At 39.9% G+C, this 16,374-nt stretch overlaps 1 protein-coding gene across 1 annotated transcript in view; it reads right to left on the bottom strand.

Annotated features, from left to right (window-relative positions):
* The window catches only part of LOC104945134 (FCH and double SH3 domains protein 2), a 45,749-nt gene that overhangs the window by 3,622 nt on the left and 25,753 nt on the right, over positions 1 to 16,374 (bottom strand). The window contains exons 7-13 of the mRNA XM_010770763.1: positions 15,021 to 15,075; positions 14,698 to 14,826; positions 10,888 to 11,010; positions 10,019 to 10,114; positions 8,887 to 8,961; positions 2,885 to 3,001; positions 2,581 to 2,784 (exon numbers count right to left, since the gene is read on the bottom strand). Of these exons, the coding sequence (XP_010769065.1) occupies positions 2,581 to 2,784; positions 2,885 to 3,001; positions 8,887 to 8,961; positions 10,019 to 10,114; positions 10,888 to 11,010; positions 14,698 to 14,826; positions 15,021 to 15,075 (799 nt within the window). The remainder of the gene's footprint in view (positions 1 to 2,580; positions 2,785 to 2,884; positions 3,002 to 8,886; positions 8,962 to 10,018; positions 10,115 to 10,887; positions 11,011 to 14,697; positions 14,827 to 15,020; positions 15,076 to 16,374) is intronic.

Below are 16,374 nucleotides of genomic sequence, written 5' to 3' on the forward strand. Positions count from 1 at the left end.
CGTATGGTTTATGTCTCTCATTACATCCGGACAATATTACTCACTATATATAAATGTTGACAAGACGAAGACGTGCTCTGGAAGTGTCGACAAGGGTGACATTTGTAGCGTAGCACTAATTTCGTCAATTATTTTATTTAGGTCCCTACGTACGTCTCGACATTAACCGACTCTATTAAGGCCGGCACGCAGGTGAGAAAATTTTAGTGACACGCCTTTATGTAGGCACCTTCTGGGTAGTCAACATAGGCGCAATATCGAGGAGGTCTCTCGGAGGTGGGGGCTACGAGCTAGGGGACCAGGAGCTCACGCGTAAATCTCTTTACTCTACAGGAAGTTGTACCGCGCGACTAGAGGTAAAGGCCACCGAAGGTAAAGGTTAGTACAGTTAGGAGGTTTAGGTTTAGTAGATATCTACAACAAAGAGTGATTATTTTTCTAAAACCATTTAGTGCTTCACATAATAAAATACACAACGGCTGTATCCTGATATATAGCCTATGACATGCTTTAGGTGCTGTGTGTGTTGTACAGTGTGGTGCAGTATGCACGTTGTACAGTGTGTACAGCCGGCCCAGCTAAAATAACTGGATGGCCTACCTGCCTGTCAGCCTTCCATCTCGTGCACAAACTTATCTTGTGACCTCATTGGTCATGTGCGCGTTCGTGTGTGTTGGAGGAGGGGCTCTGTAAGGAAGTCTGAAGGAAGGGGCAGATTTTTTTCGGCTGCGTACTTTCAAATTCTAGCGTACTCGAGCTGTTTTCTCCATTCTTACCTACCCTACCTTTAAGTTGCTGTTATATTCATAAGAGGTATTTCTGTTTACCTCTTGAAACAAGTTTCTTTAAACAACTCCTGTGTCCTGTTGCCTTACTGCTTGGTCCCTGACAATAAGTTTCCTGTGTGTTGCTGTCCCTCTCCAGGTGCCATCTTTAAGACTGCTGCACACCTTCTCCATCCAGAGGTAATTAACTGGGTCCCCACTCCCCAGCTTTACACCCCAGCTGCTGTCCTGCCAACTGTCTCAATTTAGCCCCCGGCCCCCAGACCTCCAATGCTCCCCGGCTCAGGGGAATAGTTCCAGCTCATGAGGTTGTGGATGATATGCTTAGATGTTTTTTGTTAAATCATTCAGATAATAAACACTTTCTACAAGCACTTATAATATATTAATTTAGGTTCAAGTTGGGAAGTTTTAGGTTTATTTTTTGTAAGTAATCCTGTTTGAATGTTAATATACTAGCTTAAAGTGGACCTATCATGCTATATTTTAATAATATAGTGTAGGACCATACCTATATAAGGCATATTTATACTTTTTATTTTTCAAAATACCAAACAGATCATGCATTTTAGCCATTCCTCATTTCGCTCAATTTAACAATGTCTTAGCATGGGCTGATTCTGTGAGAACAGCACCATTTACAGGCCTGGCATATGTACTACAGCGTCTCCAGCGCTTTCGAACTGCAATGTCCGTGGCTGTCTCCTCCTGATTGGTGGAGTTGGCCCATAGTGCCACTTCTGTGATGTCCTAGAAGTGTTCAAATCTGGATCAGTCTGTATCAGATCCATTGCAGCCCCTTTTTAAGAGATTTGGGTATGGAGGAAAATAGAGAGGGTTGTGTTTTCTGACACTTGGTGAATTCCCTGGAACACCAGGGACACATATTCATGTATAAAAGACGTACAAAAGTGCATTTTGCATGATAGGTCCCCTTTAAGTCCCATTTCTTGTTTTTATAGTTTCTTGTTGTTTTTATATTGTCTTGTTGTTTTTATATTGTCTTGTTGTTGCGTGTTGACACCTTGAGTTCATTGTAATTTCGTTGCACCTGTACAATGACAAATTAAAGATCTATCTATCTATCTTTAAAAGAGCAACATTACCTCAGGGGATGAAAATATAAAACTATAGTGAAATAGTGATCACACAGAGAGGTAACATCAGAAGTGAAAGGTTTTTTGGGCGTGACAGCAGAGGGTGCTAGATATTTGAAAACCTGAACAGAAAGCAGTATGGAGGAAGAAAGACTTTGGGGAGAGAATGAACAAAAAAAGAAAACAGCAACCAAAAGCCATAACATTAGAGACTTTGAAAGACAGAGAGACAGAATGGAGAGGAGAGAGATGACGGATGACGCAGCGATCTCATTCATACTTTGACAGGTTGAATCTGTGGGAATCAATACATACATGATAGACATCTCTACAGGTGGAAAGGCGGACAGGTGAGTGGTCAAACAACATGAATGATCGGACATCTCCTGCAATGTGAAAGGTGTATTGATCGATCCTGGGCCATGCTTGTTACTTTAATTGCCTCCTTCTCCGTTAGCTGAGCAGAGTCAGACTGAAGGCCAACTGCAACTATTCACATTCAAAACATTTACCAAATAATTAGTCACGCAGCCCAGACAATGGGTAGAGGAAATATAAGACAGGGCTGAGTTTTATGTTATCAAAGAAACAGAGGAAAGAGGCAGGAAGTGAGTCTACAATGATATGCAACTCGTTTGTATCACAGATTTAATAGCATATATTTTAGGGGAAAAACATTTTCCATTCACTATAAAGACCCTTCCCTTTTGTGCACCAGCAATCTCAGCAGACACAAATATCCCAATATGTATCCACTGTGTGAACAAAAAGAAATGTTGACAATGTGAGTCAGGTACCTCAGCTTTGCGTATGTTTTCTTTGGTCTCGTCGATCTTCAACTCCAGATCTAGTCTCCCCTGCTCTGTGGGGGGCAAGCCATGGTTCTCACACTCCTCCAGACACTGAAAACAACACACACACCCATCCGGGGTTAGAAATAGCACATGTGTGTCTTTCGAAAACATATTTTATTTCTGAAACGGGCATTCGTCTCCGTCTTACTCTCTTGTAATGTATGATGTTCTTGTGTTCTCTGGCGATTCTGGTTGCCCATCTCCTGGCCTCTTTGTTCAGACTGTGCTCCTCCGTCGTGCCCGTCTCCGACTCCAGCTGTCGACTCTAATAAAGACAAACACACACATACAGACATTCCAGACAGCCATAGGTACACACACACACACACACACACACACACACACACACACACACACACACACACACACACACACACACACACACGTCTGACAAGCCCGTTGTTGAAATCCAGTGGAGAGACAGAAGCACAAATGCAAAAACCTACTTTTAAATAAATATCCATAACTCAAGTATACTGTATATCCAGTCAAGCACACACAGGGACATGCTAGATATGGCCACATATCATTTGGCACTTTGAGACGTTCACAACAGATATATACACACACATCCCCCACCCCCCCTTTCCCTCTTGGAAAAGCAGTCACTTTTGCTATAAAGGATTTTTTTTAACATTTAGTAAAAGGTGCTTATTCAGCTAAATGAAAAATCAACACTGTCTTATGTCTGTACAGTTTATATATAAACATATAAAGCTGTCACCAGCACCCGGTTAGCTTAGTAGCTAGCCTGGCTCTCTGTAATGCTAATAAACTCTACATACTTGATCATCTAAATTCTCCTAAATAAAGCATTAGATCTTGTTTGATAATGCATACCAAAGAAAATGTGTTTCCAGTCTTTGTGCTAAGCTAAGCTAGCCAGCTCTCAGCTCTAGCAACAGACATGACAGTGGTTCCTATCTGAACATCTAACTTTCACAGAGAAAGCCAATACAGTACGTATATTTCTTAAAATGGCAAACTATTTGTTCATGGTTAAAGCAGTCCACCCCCATTACATGCAACACATACCAACACATGTTCATAATGTGGTGATCCTCTGGCCATTTAAGCTAGGGGTCATGAAATAAAAAGTGCCTGTCGTGAGAGGGCTACATCAGTATTCCAATGGGGGAAGTGGGGCGTTTTAAGAGGCTGTAATGGTGTGACAGATGATTAGGCAGCGGTGCTGAGGTCAATTATTTTACAATTTACAAGATTCAGGAAGTGATTTGTCAGGAGAAGTCTTATAGCTGGGTGGGTTTCACTTATAATGAAACCGTAAAAAATGGAAAGTCTAGGATTATTAGGTACTGCCTTAGGGTTTAAAATTAATTTTCTGAAAGTGCTGAATTGAAAAAGTAGAGATATACTGTAACTACAGGTACACTATACGGTCATCGTGTTGTTCATTTGGAAGGTGGTAAAGAAGCCTCCATGCATGCAACACAAATCACTCACAGATGATATTATGTGGTGAACTTGTGCTATTCTACTTCTGATTTAGTGTCAGATGTGCACTTTACAGCCAAGTCAAAAAGTGCAGCACCCTTTTAAATGCTGATTTAAATAATGTATTAATATGCATTTTCGAACCTGTATACTTTATAATAATAATACTAAATAATCATAATGTTTCCTCCAATGTTTTCAAATTTCATTAAAGTTATTTTGTCTTGGCTGGAAAGCTGCAACGTACGCAGAGTGAGGGGAGGCGTCTCACCGAAAGTGAGGGATCATGGGAAGTGTAGGTGGCCCAACGTTCATTCTCCAGCTCCTCCATCACCTACAGCATGCACAGAGAGAGTGGAGGGGGGGTTTATATACGTTCTGCAAGCAGGCAACACACATACTCTACTACACAAAATGAGATGTATGTGTGAAAGGATTTAAATGCACACTCTCTCCAGTGGTCGTATGTATGAACGCACTCACAAACATGTATCAAACAATGTTTTACACTTTCCTGCAGAAACTCTAATCAGGTAACTGGATTACTAAAAATCATCAATGCAAATTCTTTGCATTTTGCACAGTCAGAAATATGCCTGCAAAATATTAATGATTCTTATTTTCTCTGTATATTTAGTATTGTTCCTAAATAAAGCCACATTATTTATTAACCGATTACTCACTTAATTGATAACATAATTTAAAGAATACTCCGTTTTTGTAATAATCGATAGCTGCAGCCCTTAAGAAAAGACACACACACACACACACACACACACACACACACACACACACACACACACACACACACACACACACACACACACACACACACACACACACACACACACACACACACACACACACACACACACAATGCTCTCATAAGTACACTGTCGGTGGTGACAGCACAAGGCGTGTGATGTGCAGAAGCTGTTAATTGAGCTAAAGAAAGTGTGTGAGAAAAAGGTGGTTTCCCTCTCTCATCATTAATACCACGTGTGTTGCAAAGCTCTATTGTTAACCTCTTGGAAAGAAATAGCTTCTATTAAAACCACATGTAGAAGAGCACGGCTGTGTGAGTGTGTGTAGTTGTCTGTGCTACAAAGCGAGAGAGCAGGAGGTGCATGGCAACAGGAATATTGAAATGGAATTTATTTTGCAAATAACAATTAAAGCAGCTATGTGGGCTATGTCTTCAAGTTCATAGTTGAAACACCTTGTCACTAATCCATCACATACCAACAACTGAACCATAATACATTATATATTGTGCATTTGACTTACTATGAGTAATGCAATAAATCATGATCGCCCTTTTTTTCTGCTAAAGTAATGACCCTTTTTTTGAGCTTATTTCACATGGAAGATGTCTGTATTTCTTTCTTCCTCTGTGCTCTCCTTACCGGTTAAAAGAGGGAAGGGCAAGGTTGGAAAAGGTGATGTCAGCTAATGTGAATTTTAGCTGCCTTTGAATGACAATCAGATGACAGTTGGTGGGTTGTTCGGTCACTGCAAGTCCAATTATCATCAAACTCAGCCCTGATAGTCCTGATGAGTTCTGATGTCAATCGCATACTGTTACGTCAGTCATGCAGATAGGCAGACTGAATGATAATTGCTGCTGAATTTAAAATATTTAGCAACTAAGTAGTCACTCAACCAAAATACTTTGTAAGAAAATATGAATATGACTCAGCGGATTGACAATGTAGGTATAATCCTGCAATTTGCCACATATCCTCTTCTACTTATGCTATCTTTGAATAACTGTTTCTTAAGAGCACCGTCCCTGCATCCTGTGCTGAGAGCGCTCCAAGACTATTGTGATTGGTTTGAATAAATACAAATATGCCAGAGCGTTGTCACAAATAATGGCGCTACAGAAGATTAAGAAACTATAGTATATGCCCTAGCCACATTTTGATGTTGTTATTGATAAAAAGGGCTAGTTTGCTAAGCTAACGCTGAATCTATGTTACTGCAGGGAAGGAGTCAACAACTACAGCACATACATTTCTAGTGAGGATTCTTAATAAATAATACTTTTCTTTACTGTTGATTTTTTTGTCATTCCTATTTGATGCTGTAGAAAAATATTCTAGATTTTAAGAAAATAGCATTATTATGATTGTCTAAAAAGGAGCACTTTAGCTCTGTCTTTTAATTGTAGACTGTAGGAATAGGCACACAACCCAAAGAGATCATTTTCATGACGATATCTAAAATGATGTGGCTATATGTCTTACGAGTTGTGAAAAAACTGCTCGATTAGAGTGCAAAGACGTCATTTCTGTTATAAGTTATAATATAGCTATATATTTAAAAAAACAAATCCACATTCTGTCAGATAAAAAAAATCATGCTGGAGCTAAACTTCTATCTCTACTTTATGAAAATCAAGTGTTCATGTAATTTATATATTATTGACGCATTCTGTGACATATTTCTGTAGCCTATAACGTTTGAAAAAATAGCATTTGTCACTTCCGACAAAAACAAACTAAGCCTCAGGATGGACATTCAGTGTCACTGATGTCTACTCCTAGACCTCAGAGGCTGGGGTTCCCATAATCTGATAATACAAGTGTGCTAGCTAGACTATGGAACAGGATATTTTAATTGCACGTTTCCATGCACATCATATCTATTAATTATGTGCCGCTTCAGTAACAAGAAGGCATAAATCTGGCTAAGTATAGGTGTGAAACGAAGAGTATTACACGGGAGATTTACAGCTTAATTACAGTCAGGCAAGAAGGGAAGTTAAGGCAGGGGGGCAGAAAGCTAGACTCAAACAGCGGCTCCAAAGTGACTTATTGCCTTGATTGCTTATTGCTTTAATGTGAATAGAGTAAACAGAGTAAATAAGCATTTTTATTTCAAATTGCCTACCAGCATCTACTGCCTACTTTGCTGAATAATTGCTTATACAAAACACTTTGAATCTTGCACCTCTTGCATTTCCTTGAATGTGACCTTTACGGGCTGTTCTGTAATTATATTTGTTCAGGTTCCTCATTCTGGATTTCAGGTATATTCTTCAATATAAGCAGGACTGTATACCCCTAATAAGTCTGGGGGCAACTTAAAATGTTATATACACAGGATATGTATGTTTATATAGGACATACAGTAAGGTGACTCACTGCAGTAGAAAAACAATGATTTCCATATTCTTAAATATCTTGATGTAGTTACATTACAATGGTCTGATTGCATTTTAATTGTGTTGATTTGTCTACATCAGATAATAACAATCAGATCAAGGTTACAATGATAAACCATTAGCAACCCCTGTATATATTATAACAGAGAAAAATACGACTTGTCATCCTGCCAGATAAGGGAAATGTGAAGCACAGCGCTGCACATTTATAACAACCTCCTCTGTCATAATAACAGTCATTCAGATGACTGTGTACAACAGGAAGTACTGTGTATCCTTGTAGGAACATTTGAAAAACGCTCTTAGACTCTCAGTTTAAAATGTATTTTCTATATTGTAACTTTTGTCACTATACAAAGCTACAACACTCTTCTTTAATACATCATATCACACATCATAGCCCCCCATTGTTTTCTAAAAAAAGCATCTCCCCCGCACCACAGCTTGCAGCGACATACCATTGTCTTGACTAATATAAAACTTGACGCTGAACAGTTGGGCATCACACTTAAGTCAAAGCAGCAGTATTTCTATGTGAGCTGTTTTAATGGATTTAAAAGCAGAAAGAGGCTCCAAGGTGTCTACACAACCTGCAGTAGAAACGACAGCAAATGCATTTCAGACTATTTATGCGCAATAAAGGCAAAATGAAAAATGCAATAAAAGTGTTATCCTAAAAAAACAAAAACATATGAATCCTTAATCCAATTTATATTTAGTCCTAAGTTTTAATATTATTCAACCCTTGGTATAGTAGAAAGATCATTTTCTGTTTATAGAGTTATTCACATTTAGCAAGTATCTTGACATGTGGGCAGAGAATAAACTTGTATAGAGATTGTCATACTGTCAACCATTACCTTATTTTGAACCAAAATTCATACAACCAAACCTTTTAGGCATGTATCTACAGGAAGGCAATGTTTACGTGAAATTTCAGAAGATGATGCAACAGCAAAAAGGTTACAGTATCTGATAAGTCATCTGTGTGTTGCGAATGCATTACTCAGCAACAGATGACAGTATCAAAGCTTTATGGTGCTGTGGAGTCACTTTCATAACAGCGGTATTCAGTAATCCAGAAAATACAGCTCCCTGCTCAATATCATGGAGCAGTTGGATAAGGCAGGGTATCACAGCTCTCATAGTAAAAATACTGCTACTAAGATAATTAGCCTTATTTACTCCCTAATAGACGGGTTTCCTGTTGAAAAAAAATCAAGAATATGCACGCAGCAGCGGGATCATCCGTCTATATACAATGACATATTAAGAAACAGATCACAGGAGAAATGTCTTCAAAGCTTCCTCGTTCAAACTCTGACTTAGGTAAGACCGTTTTATGCTACTATCCACTTTACTACTGAAAAGAAAGGCAACACAGCTTGAAGTGAGAAACACTAAATGTCTGAGACTGCCAAGGCACACACCAAGGCTGAGTCAGATAAATAGATAGAGATGAATGGAGCAGATGATCCATGGTGTCAGGGATGAGAGTGAAGAATGCTAACAACAGTTAAGACTACCTGTGCCAGGGTCATTCTCATGGCACTGACGGGCGACGGCTCAATGTCCACCAACTGCGGCACCGAGCTCAGAGTCTGGTACACAAAGGCAAGCGTCCACACACACACACACACACACACACACACACACACACACACACACACACACGCAAGAGCAGCAATGCAAACACACAGACACACAAACACAAGGAGGGGTTAATGGAAAAAAAGGTGAGGGAAAAGTGTTAGCAAAGGTTAAACAGGATTGGGGGGGATACAGGGAGGGAGAAGCACTTTGTTGTTTAGAGAAATGTTACCAGTTTATGGGAAGAAGTGTAACAGTGATAGTGTGAAAGAGGGAAAGAAGCTGAGAATCAAGAGAGCACAACATGACTCAAGCACAAGAGAAAAGGAAAGCCATAGAGGACCAAGGTCCACCGGGAGACATCTCTTCTAGCCAGAAATACTTAATACGCCCCCAGAGGGGTGAGACAGCATCCTGCCCACTGCTGCATTCTGATAACAAAGACTTCAGATCGATAAACGACCATTTGAAATATTTTCAAACGTCCAGCAATCATTTAATACAAAAGAAAAAGGGTGTGTAACTTGTGTTAATGATGAAAATAACCTAGGACTACAAAGAAAATCTCCCAGTGGAAACATTACATTTGATGTTAAAACGATTCATATTAGAACAGAGCAGATTCATGCTTTTGTTGAGCTGTCAGACACTATAGTTAACTGGACAACTCCGTCCTGAAGAGTTACCATAAAGACATGAAGCTGGAAAACAAAAGAGCCGAGGATGTCTCTAGAGCATAAGAATGATAAGAGGCTTGGCTCGTGGATTTCCAGCTTGGCAAGACTCTCAGCCCCGGATTTATTAATGGGATTCTCTAAAAGTACAAGAATAAAAATACATGAATTCTGTTTCAGAGACTCGACTGCTAAAGAGCAAGTAAGGACTTTAGCCAGAGATGTAAAGTGCAATATCGGAGGAGAGAGAACATGTGGGAGGAGACGTCCTCATGTGTCAACACAAGAGGCTAATTACTAACTTTGTGTTTGTGTTTGAGAGTGAAATGAATGGGAGGATTGAGCGACTATCTTGTTGTCTAAAACAGGTTCATATACAAACTGTGTTTCTTACCGTGTCACAATCGCTGGGCTGGAACTGGAAGTCGTGTGCTTTGTGAAACACTGGGTTCTCCTGCATGAACAACTGCTGGTTGTATTCTTGTATTACCTGAGAGGAAAACAGAGGGAGATTGGGATCTATTCACTGTGACATCAGAGAATCCTCACTGACCACAGCCTCTCCTGCCTTTGCATGGATTCAACTACAAACCTCTTACAGCCACCATTTTAGTCTCCATTTGGTGAGTGTTTTATATTCACTCAGACTTTGGTAATTTGCTTTTTCATGGGATCAATGTCTGGTCAAAGAGCTTGCCATGGCTAGCAGTGCAGACAAGTTAAGTTCCTTTAGAGAAAAGTAATTCAACTCCAGTAAAGTGTGAAACCAGTTAAATAACACACCATCCTATCTGCAGGTGCTTTGAGAGGCACTGTGCTCAGCTGTTCTGCACACATTCTGTATTCATGAAAACAAAGTGCAGAGCGGTGTTTTGGTTTTTAAATTAATGAATCTCGTTATAATTAATTGATTCAAATGTATATGGAGTAGATTGCACCCTTTAAACAAAAAACAAGAATACAAAACACATATCCAAGGCATTTGTTTAACGCTTCCAACCACCAACCCTAGGCACATTTCACCTACTGTGTAATCTATGCAAACACAGGGCCTAGTAATAATGAATGAACTCAAAATGTTATGTGGTTGCATCAAGTTCACCAGAGAAATACACATTTTGTTGCAAAAGAAATCACTTAGAATGTGACTTTATGTTTAGAAGCTTTTCCCGACAGTATCTGTTTTAAGACCAGAACAACTGTATTTCAACTAACTTATACATGAGTGCTGAAGGTCTGTGTTGTTCCACACATCTGACTCACCCTGGTGGATTTGTCCAACAGGAACTGGAAGGTGTTGTGAGAGGCTTGCGATGCCTCTAGCTCGGTACGACTCAGCTCTACCAGGTAGTCTTTCACGTGCTCATAGATCCTGCCGTCCAAGGCCTACAGGACGGAGAGAGAGGTTACAGTAAGAAATGGATTAAGCCAATGTCATTTCCTTATTCAACCGCTTCAACGGAAGCTTTTAACCGTTTTTCTCAAAGGATCCATATTCAAAAGTCAAATGTATTCAAGAGCAAATTCAAAGGAATGACTGAAAATGAGCAGCTCTAATCATTAGAGGTGGGAACTGAAGTGCCGATTTGAAGACGTTTTTAATGGTGTTTGCACTCTAACTCTAAATTAACAGCATTTCTATTGGGAGCTTTGATAGTCCTGCCAAGTGGAAGGCCGCGGTGCCAAACAGACAGAGAGGAGCGATAGAGGTTATTGGAGAGGACAGAGAGGAGAAGAAGGGAAGAGTAAACTTATGAAAAGTTATGAAAAAGCGAAAAACAGACGGAGAGAAAGAGTGTATGGAAGAGTGTGTGTGTGTGTGTGCGTGCGTGCTGTGTGTGTGTGTGTGTTCTTTGGACAGCATTCTCACAGCTGCAGGGTGAGGTGAAGGGGTTCGGATTCCAATTCAACAAAAAACAGAGACCGCAGACACACACACACACACACACACACACACACACACACACACACACACACACTCTTCCTCTTTTGAAATACATTCTTACGCTCTTCTAGCCAAGGTACTCTATAAAAGCTCACACTCTTCACTGGTCAGAGTGATGCTTTAGGCCAAGTCTACAAGATCACCTTAAAAATGTATTTTTCTCACCCAGAGAGCCAACATATAAAAAAACATTTATTTGATATGTTGGCTCTCCACAAACAAACGTAGCCTTTGCACACACATACTCAGACTTATAAAACAATGGGAAATTGAGAAGGAAATTATGTCATTAAGGGTGGGTTGTTGGCTGACTTCTCTATAAATGTTCCTTCATCACTCTGCTCATTTCCTCCTCCCCCTTTCTTCTCTTCCTCCCCTCCTTCTTCCATCCTTTTACGGTAGTGTTGAAACGGGTTGAAAGTTTGAAACCCAGTGAGTCAGCTTCCAGAAAAAGCCCCGTCCCCATCCTGGGCATTGTATGTGTGTGTTTGTTTTTGGGTTGAATGACTGCATCAGCCTGAACAATAAGTACAGCGCAGAGGACCAGACAGGGCAGCAGAGGTCTAATTGTGAGAGTGAGTGTGTGTCTAGCAGGGGAATTAAAAGATGGTCGGTAAGAGCATCGCCAGCCAACAGCAGAGGGAGACGTGGAGCAGTTTGAGCCTCCTCTGCCCTTTCACTACCACTGTCGCATTGACAAGGACAGTAGCTCAGTGTGAGGTGTTAGTGCTGCAGCCACAGACCGCACAGACAGTATTTATGAAGTTAAGATTCAAACAAGGCTTTTAATTACAAGTCTCCAATGTTTAGAAATCCCTTCTATTGTCTATCACATTCCGCCCATTATCCTCTATATGGCTTGGGGTTAAAGACAGAAATGCCTTGATCCACTTTGAGCTGACACATTGTCAGAATATCTGTAACATATCTGAATATTTACATTTAGAAGTCTATGTTTCTATTCTAAAATGTCCTCCACAAGCTGTGTCTGATGAATAGTGTTCATGGCAATGCAATGTACTAAGAGCACAGAAAGGATTTTAAAGGTTGAATATAATGGCAGTCTTAAATGGAGACAATCTGTGCTTTTAGGGTGATGTAACGTCTTGGTTTTACTTTCATCGTATGGCTGCTATTCATAATCCATTTGTGCTGATTTCTGGACTGTGTTTCTCACTTATCTCTCCGGAGCCAAGACTGTGAAAAGAACTTGTACTTTCTTGCAAATTGTTGCCCCCCGCCTCCCCCCCCCCCCTGTTAGAAGTGTTGTTGTCAGCGGCTTTCAGGTGAGGACCTATACACACCACAGTAAAAGCTGAAGAGGAGGGAGAGAGGATGAGCAGATTGACTCCCTCTAGCAATGTCCCTCGTTCTATCTGTGTGTTTGCACGCATGTACTTGTGCACATGCATATTTCCCTGCAGTCCTGTCCTTCTGTCGCAAGGAGCTAAGGATCTATTATTTAGAATGGCCTCGTAGTATAGATGCTCGAACACGCCTAAGGCCGAGTTTGTGAGAGACAAGGAGACAGGGACGAGCATGTGAGGATAGAAATAACACAACACTGCGGGGGGGGGAACATAAAGCAAACAAATAATAAACAGAGAGAGAAGCAGATAGAATCAATATTACAGATTGCTTATGGTTTAGACTGACAAATCAAATCACAAAATTCCAGGGTCACCTTGTTACTCTTATGTGTATGTCTCCTTATCCTGTGTTTTTTCTTTCTTCACTATATTACCATTTAGCATAACAGACATCACTGACATAAAAACTACAGATTCCTTTTTCTATGTTTTGTTTGTTTCAAATTCATAAATGTTGAAATGACTTTATATATTGCATGGTGTTTATGTGTTCTAACTGGGCTGTAACACTCCCTAAGTGTCTGTGTGTGTGTTAACTACCAAATCAGTAATCAGACATCACTAATGGATGTCAGGATACAGACAAAAACATCCCACATGTGATGTCTGTGTGTCTATATAAATACTGCATAATGGTGTGTGTCAGATTGACATGTTTACACAGCATTTACAAAAGGATGACCTCACTGTTACTCAGCGGCTCAAGTTATTCACAGAATCTGAGGCGTGTTTCGATGCATAGAGCAGTCTGCCAACCTGTGTTAATGTGTACTTGTCTTGTCTTAAACCACAAGAGATTTTTTTGTCAAACGTCCTCAAGTGTTTTGTTTATGTGCACGTGCTAGAAAGGTCACCAGATGTTTCCACATAGCAAACTCCCACTGATGAAATAATTGTTAGTGGTGACAGCTAATTTGCATTGTGTGAAAATGAATCACTTTGAGTTGCAGAACATGTTTACTTGATCAGATAAAATGTGTACATTAAGAAAATCAGGAAACCTACTTCCTACAACTATGATGAAAACACGCGATGAATGTCATGATGGTGTCGGATTTGATTATAAGCTCAAAATAGAAGATGAATTGCACATAAAAAAGTACACATCACTGATTTAGCAAATGTATTCACTTTTGTAATCTTTTCTACAGTTTTTTTAAAGGGCCAAACTTCCTCAAAGCTTCTTGAGAGTTCCTCTGGCCTTATTTCAGTTCATTCAACTCTGTGGGAAAAACAATTTCATGCCTACCAATCATTCGGTAAAAGGAAACATCAGGATGTCTCATTTTGCGGGATTTTCTTTTTTCTCACATAAGCCCCTTTCAAAGCACAAATCCAGAGAACTCATGACTCTCTTTGAAGACTGAGAACCTCAAAATCATCACTTTTTCATGTATGACTTTATTTCCCTCCAACTACTTAGTATACGCTGAAAGGGAGTCTGACTTTGTGAACTAAAAGGAAATAAAAGGAATAAGTTTTATTCCGAATGAAGCTTTAATTCAAAGTACCCTCTGCCTTTGAATTTAGGAACCAACGAAATGTGTCCCCTTCCTGGGAAAATCCCTCTGGGTATTATCAGCGGGCGATAGTCTTAAGTCAGTACTTGTAGTTGAATAAATGTCATTACAAACTGAAATATCAGCTGCCTAGAAATGTTCTATCTAATTAAAATGTCCATATTCATTGCAAGGATGTGGATAATCTCTCACACCGCTCAAACCGTTCAACTCTTTAAATCCAGTTTTGTGAAATTACCTGTATGCAGTGCAGTAGATCAGTATGATAGTAACGGTCATGGTGAACATTGGCAGCTGCTAGCGTTAGCAAGTAGTCGTTCCTTGCGTGTGTTGCCTTGGAGTTACAGTCACTTCTCTTGGCTTTCAACTGAAATGATAGAGACAGATGATATGGCATTACTGCATTACAGTAGCAGATCAGAGCTCACAGCTTCAAAAGAAAGTACATGAGTGTCTTTTAATGTTCTTATTAGAGAGACAAAGTGTTTGGTATAATGGTTTAAAAGAGTTAGCTTGAAAGGGGATTACAGTGTTTGCATCTTTGTGAGAGAGTTGCCTTACCTTTACACTTGCTTTCTGTAAACTAATTCTTGACTGAAAAAGACCCAGTTTAGACCTGAAAGAACAAAACAGAAGTTCATTTTGAAAATTATTATAATTCAAACAAATGAATATAAAAGAATATAAGCATAATCATATATTTAATTTATGACAAATTACTGACAAAGTACATTTGAAAGGAGAAAAAGATCCGGTCACTTCTACAACATCATATCTCTGATCTCTAACCTCTGTTTCAGAGCAGACCTTGTATATTGACCATGAACAGGCTGCAGCTAAGCAACAATAAATCTCAGCCTGATACAGCCAGCGTGATTTATATTGATGGTGACATCAGAATGACCTGTCCCATGAAATGATACAGTGAGCCTGTGTGGATGTGTGTGGTCTGTCTTTTGGTTCTATAGCGCATTAAAACTGGCCATGCGTATCCCATTCACTTGGCTAAGTGTTTGAGTATGTGTGTTTGTTGTGGTTCTACCTATGTCCCCGTGCTTTATGCATGCAGGTGGGCATTAAAAGCATGAAGTGTGTGTGATGTCGCTGCTATCACACCAACTCCCTCCTGTGTGTTCTTGTGCCCGACAATGACTAATGCCTCACATTTTCTCACTGCTGAATCTCACACACACACACACACACACACACACACACACACACACACACACACACACACACACACACACACACACACACAAAGCAGCAATGAAGTCATTTTCTGTGACTGTGTCTTTTTACGTGAGTGATAGAGAACAGAAAAGAGTTGACTGGCCAATCGATGCATGCGTTTGCTCGAAGCCTAGAATTCGATGAAGTGAAAATGTCACCATAGCTACTGCTACCTAGGGCTGGCAGGAAAACCACACTCATCAGCACTGGATCCAATGTCTGTGCTGATTGTGAAACACTGCTTCAAAATGTTCATAGTAGAAACCCTCTTCTACTCAGCAGACTATTAAGTGAGAAAGCTGATTAAACTTGATATATAATTAAAAACAAGTGCATTTCAATCTCCCTGGAAAGCTATAGAGCAAACACTTTATATCTGATGGGCTTCTGACCATCAATGTGAACAAACAGCAACAAATTATATTTTACATTTGGAACAACTTGGTTCAGTTTTATTGTTTGGATTGACATCCTCTGCATGCAAACATCCAAACGTATGATCTTGTGTTGTTTTGGTCCCTTTTTATCTGGGGTTTTTCTGACTCATAAAAACACTATATACATTTGTAATTGATTGCTTCTTTCAGCCTTCATGATGGTGTTTCCTTCTCTATCTCTCTATCTATCTATCTCTCTCTCTCTCTCACACATACACACACACACACACACACACACACACACACTC

The sequence above is a fragment of the Notothenia coriiceps genome, unplaced genomic scaffold, assembly GCF_000735185.1.
Source record: "Notothenia coriiceps isolate Sejong01 unplaced genomic scaffold, NC01 NC01_scaffold00009193, whole genome shotgun sequence".
Classification (NCBI taxonomy): domain Eukaryota; kingdom Metazoa; phylum Chordata; class Actinopteri; order Perciformes; family Nototheniidae; genus Notothenia; species Notothenia coriiceps.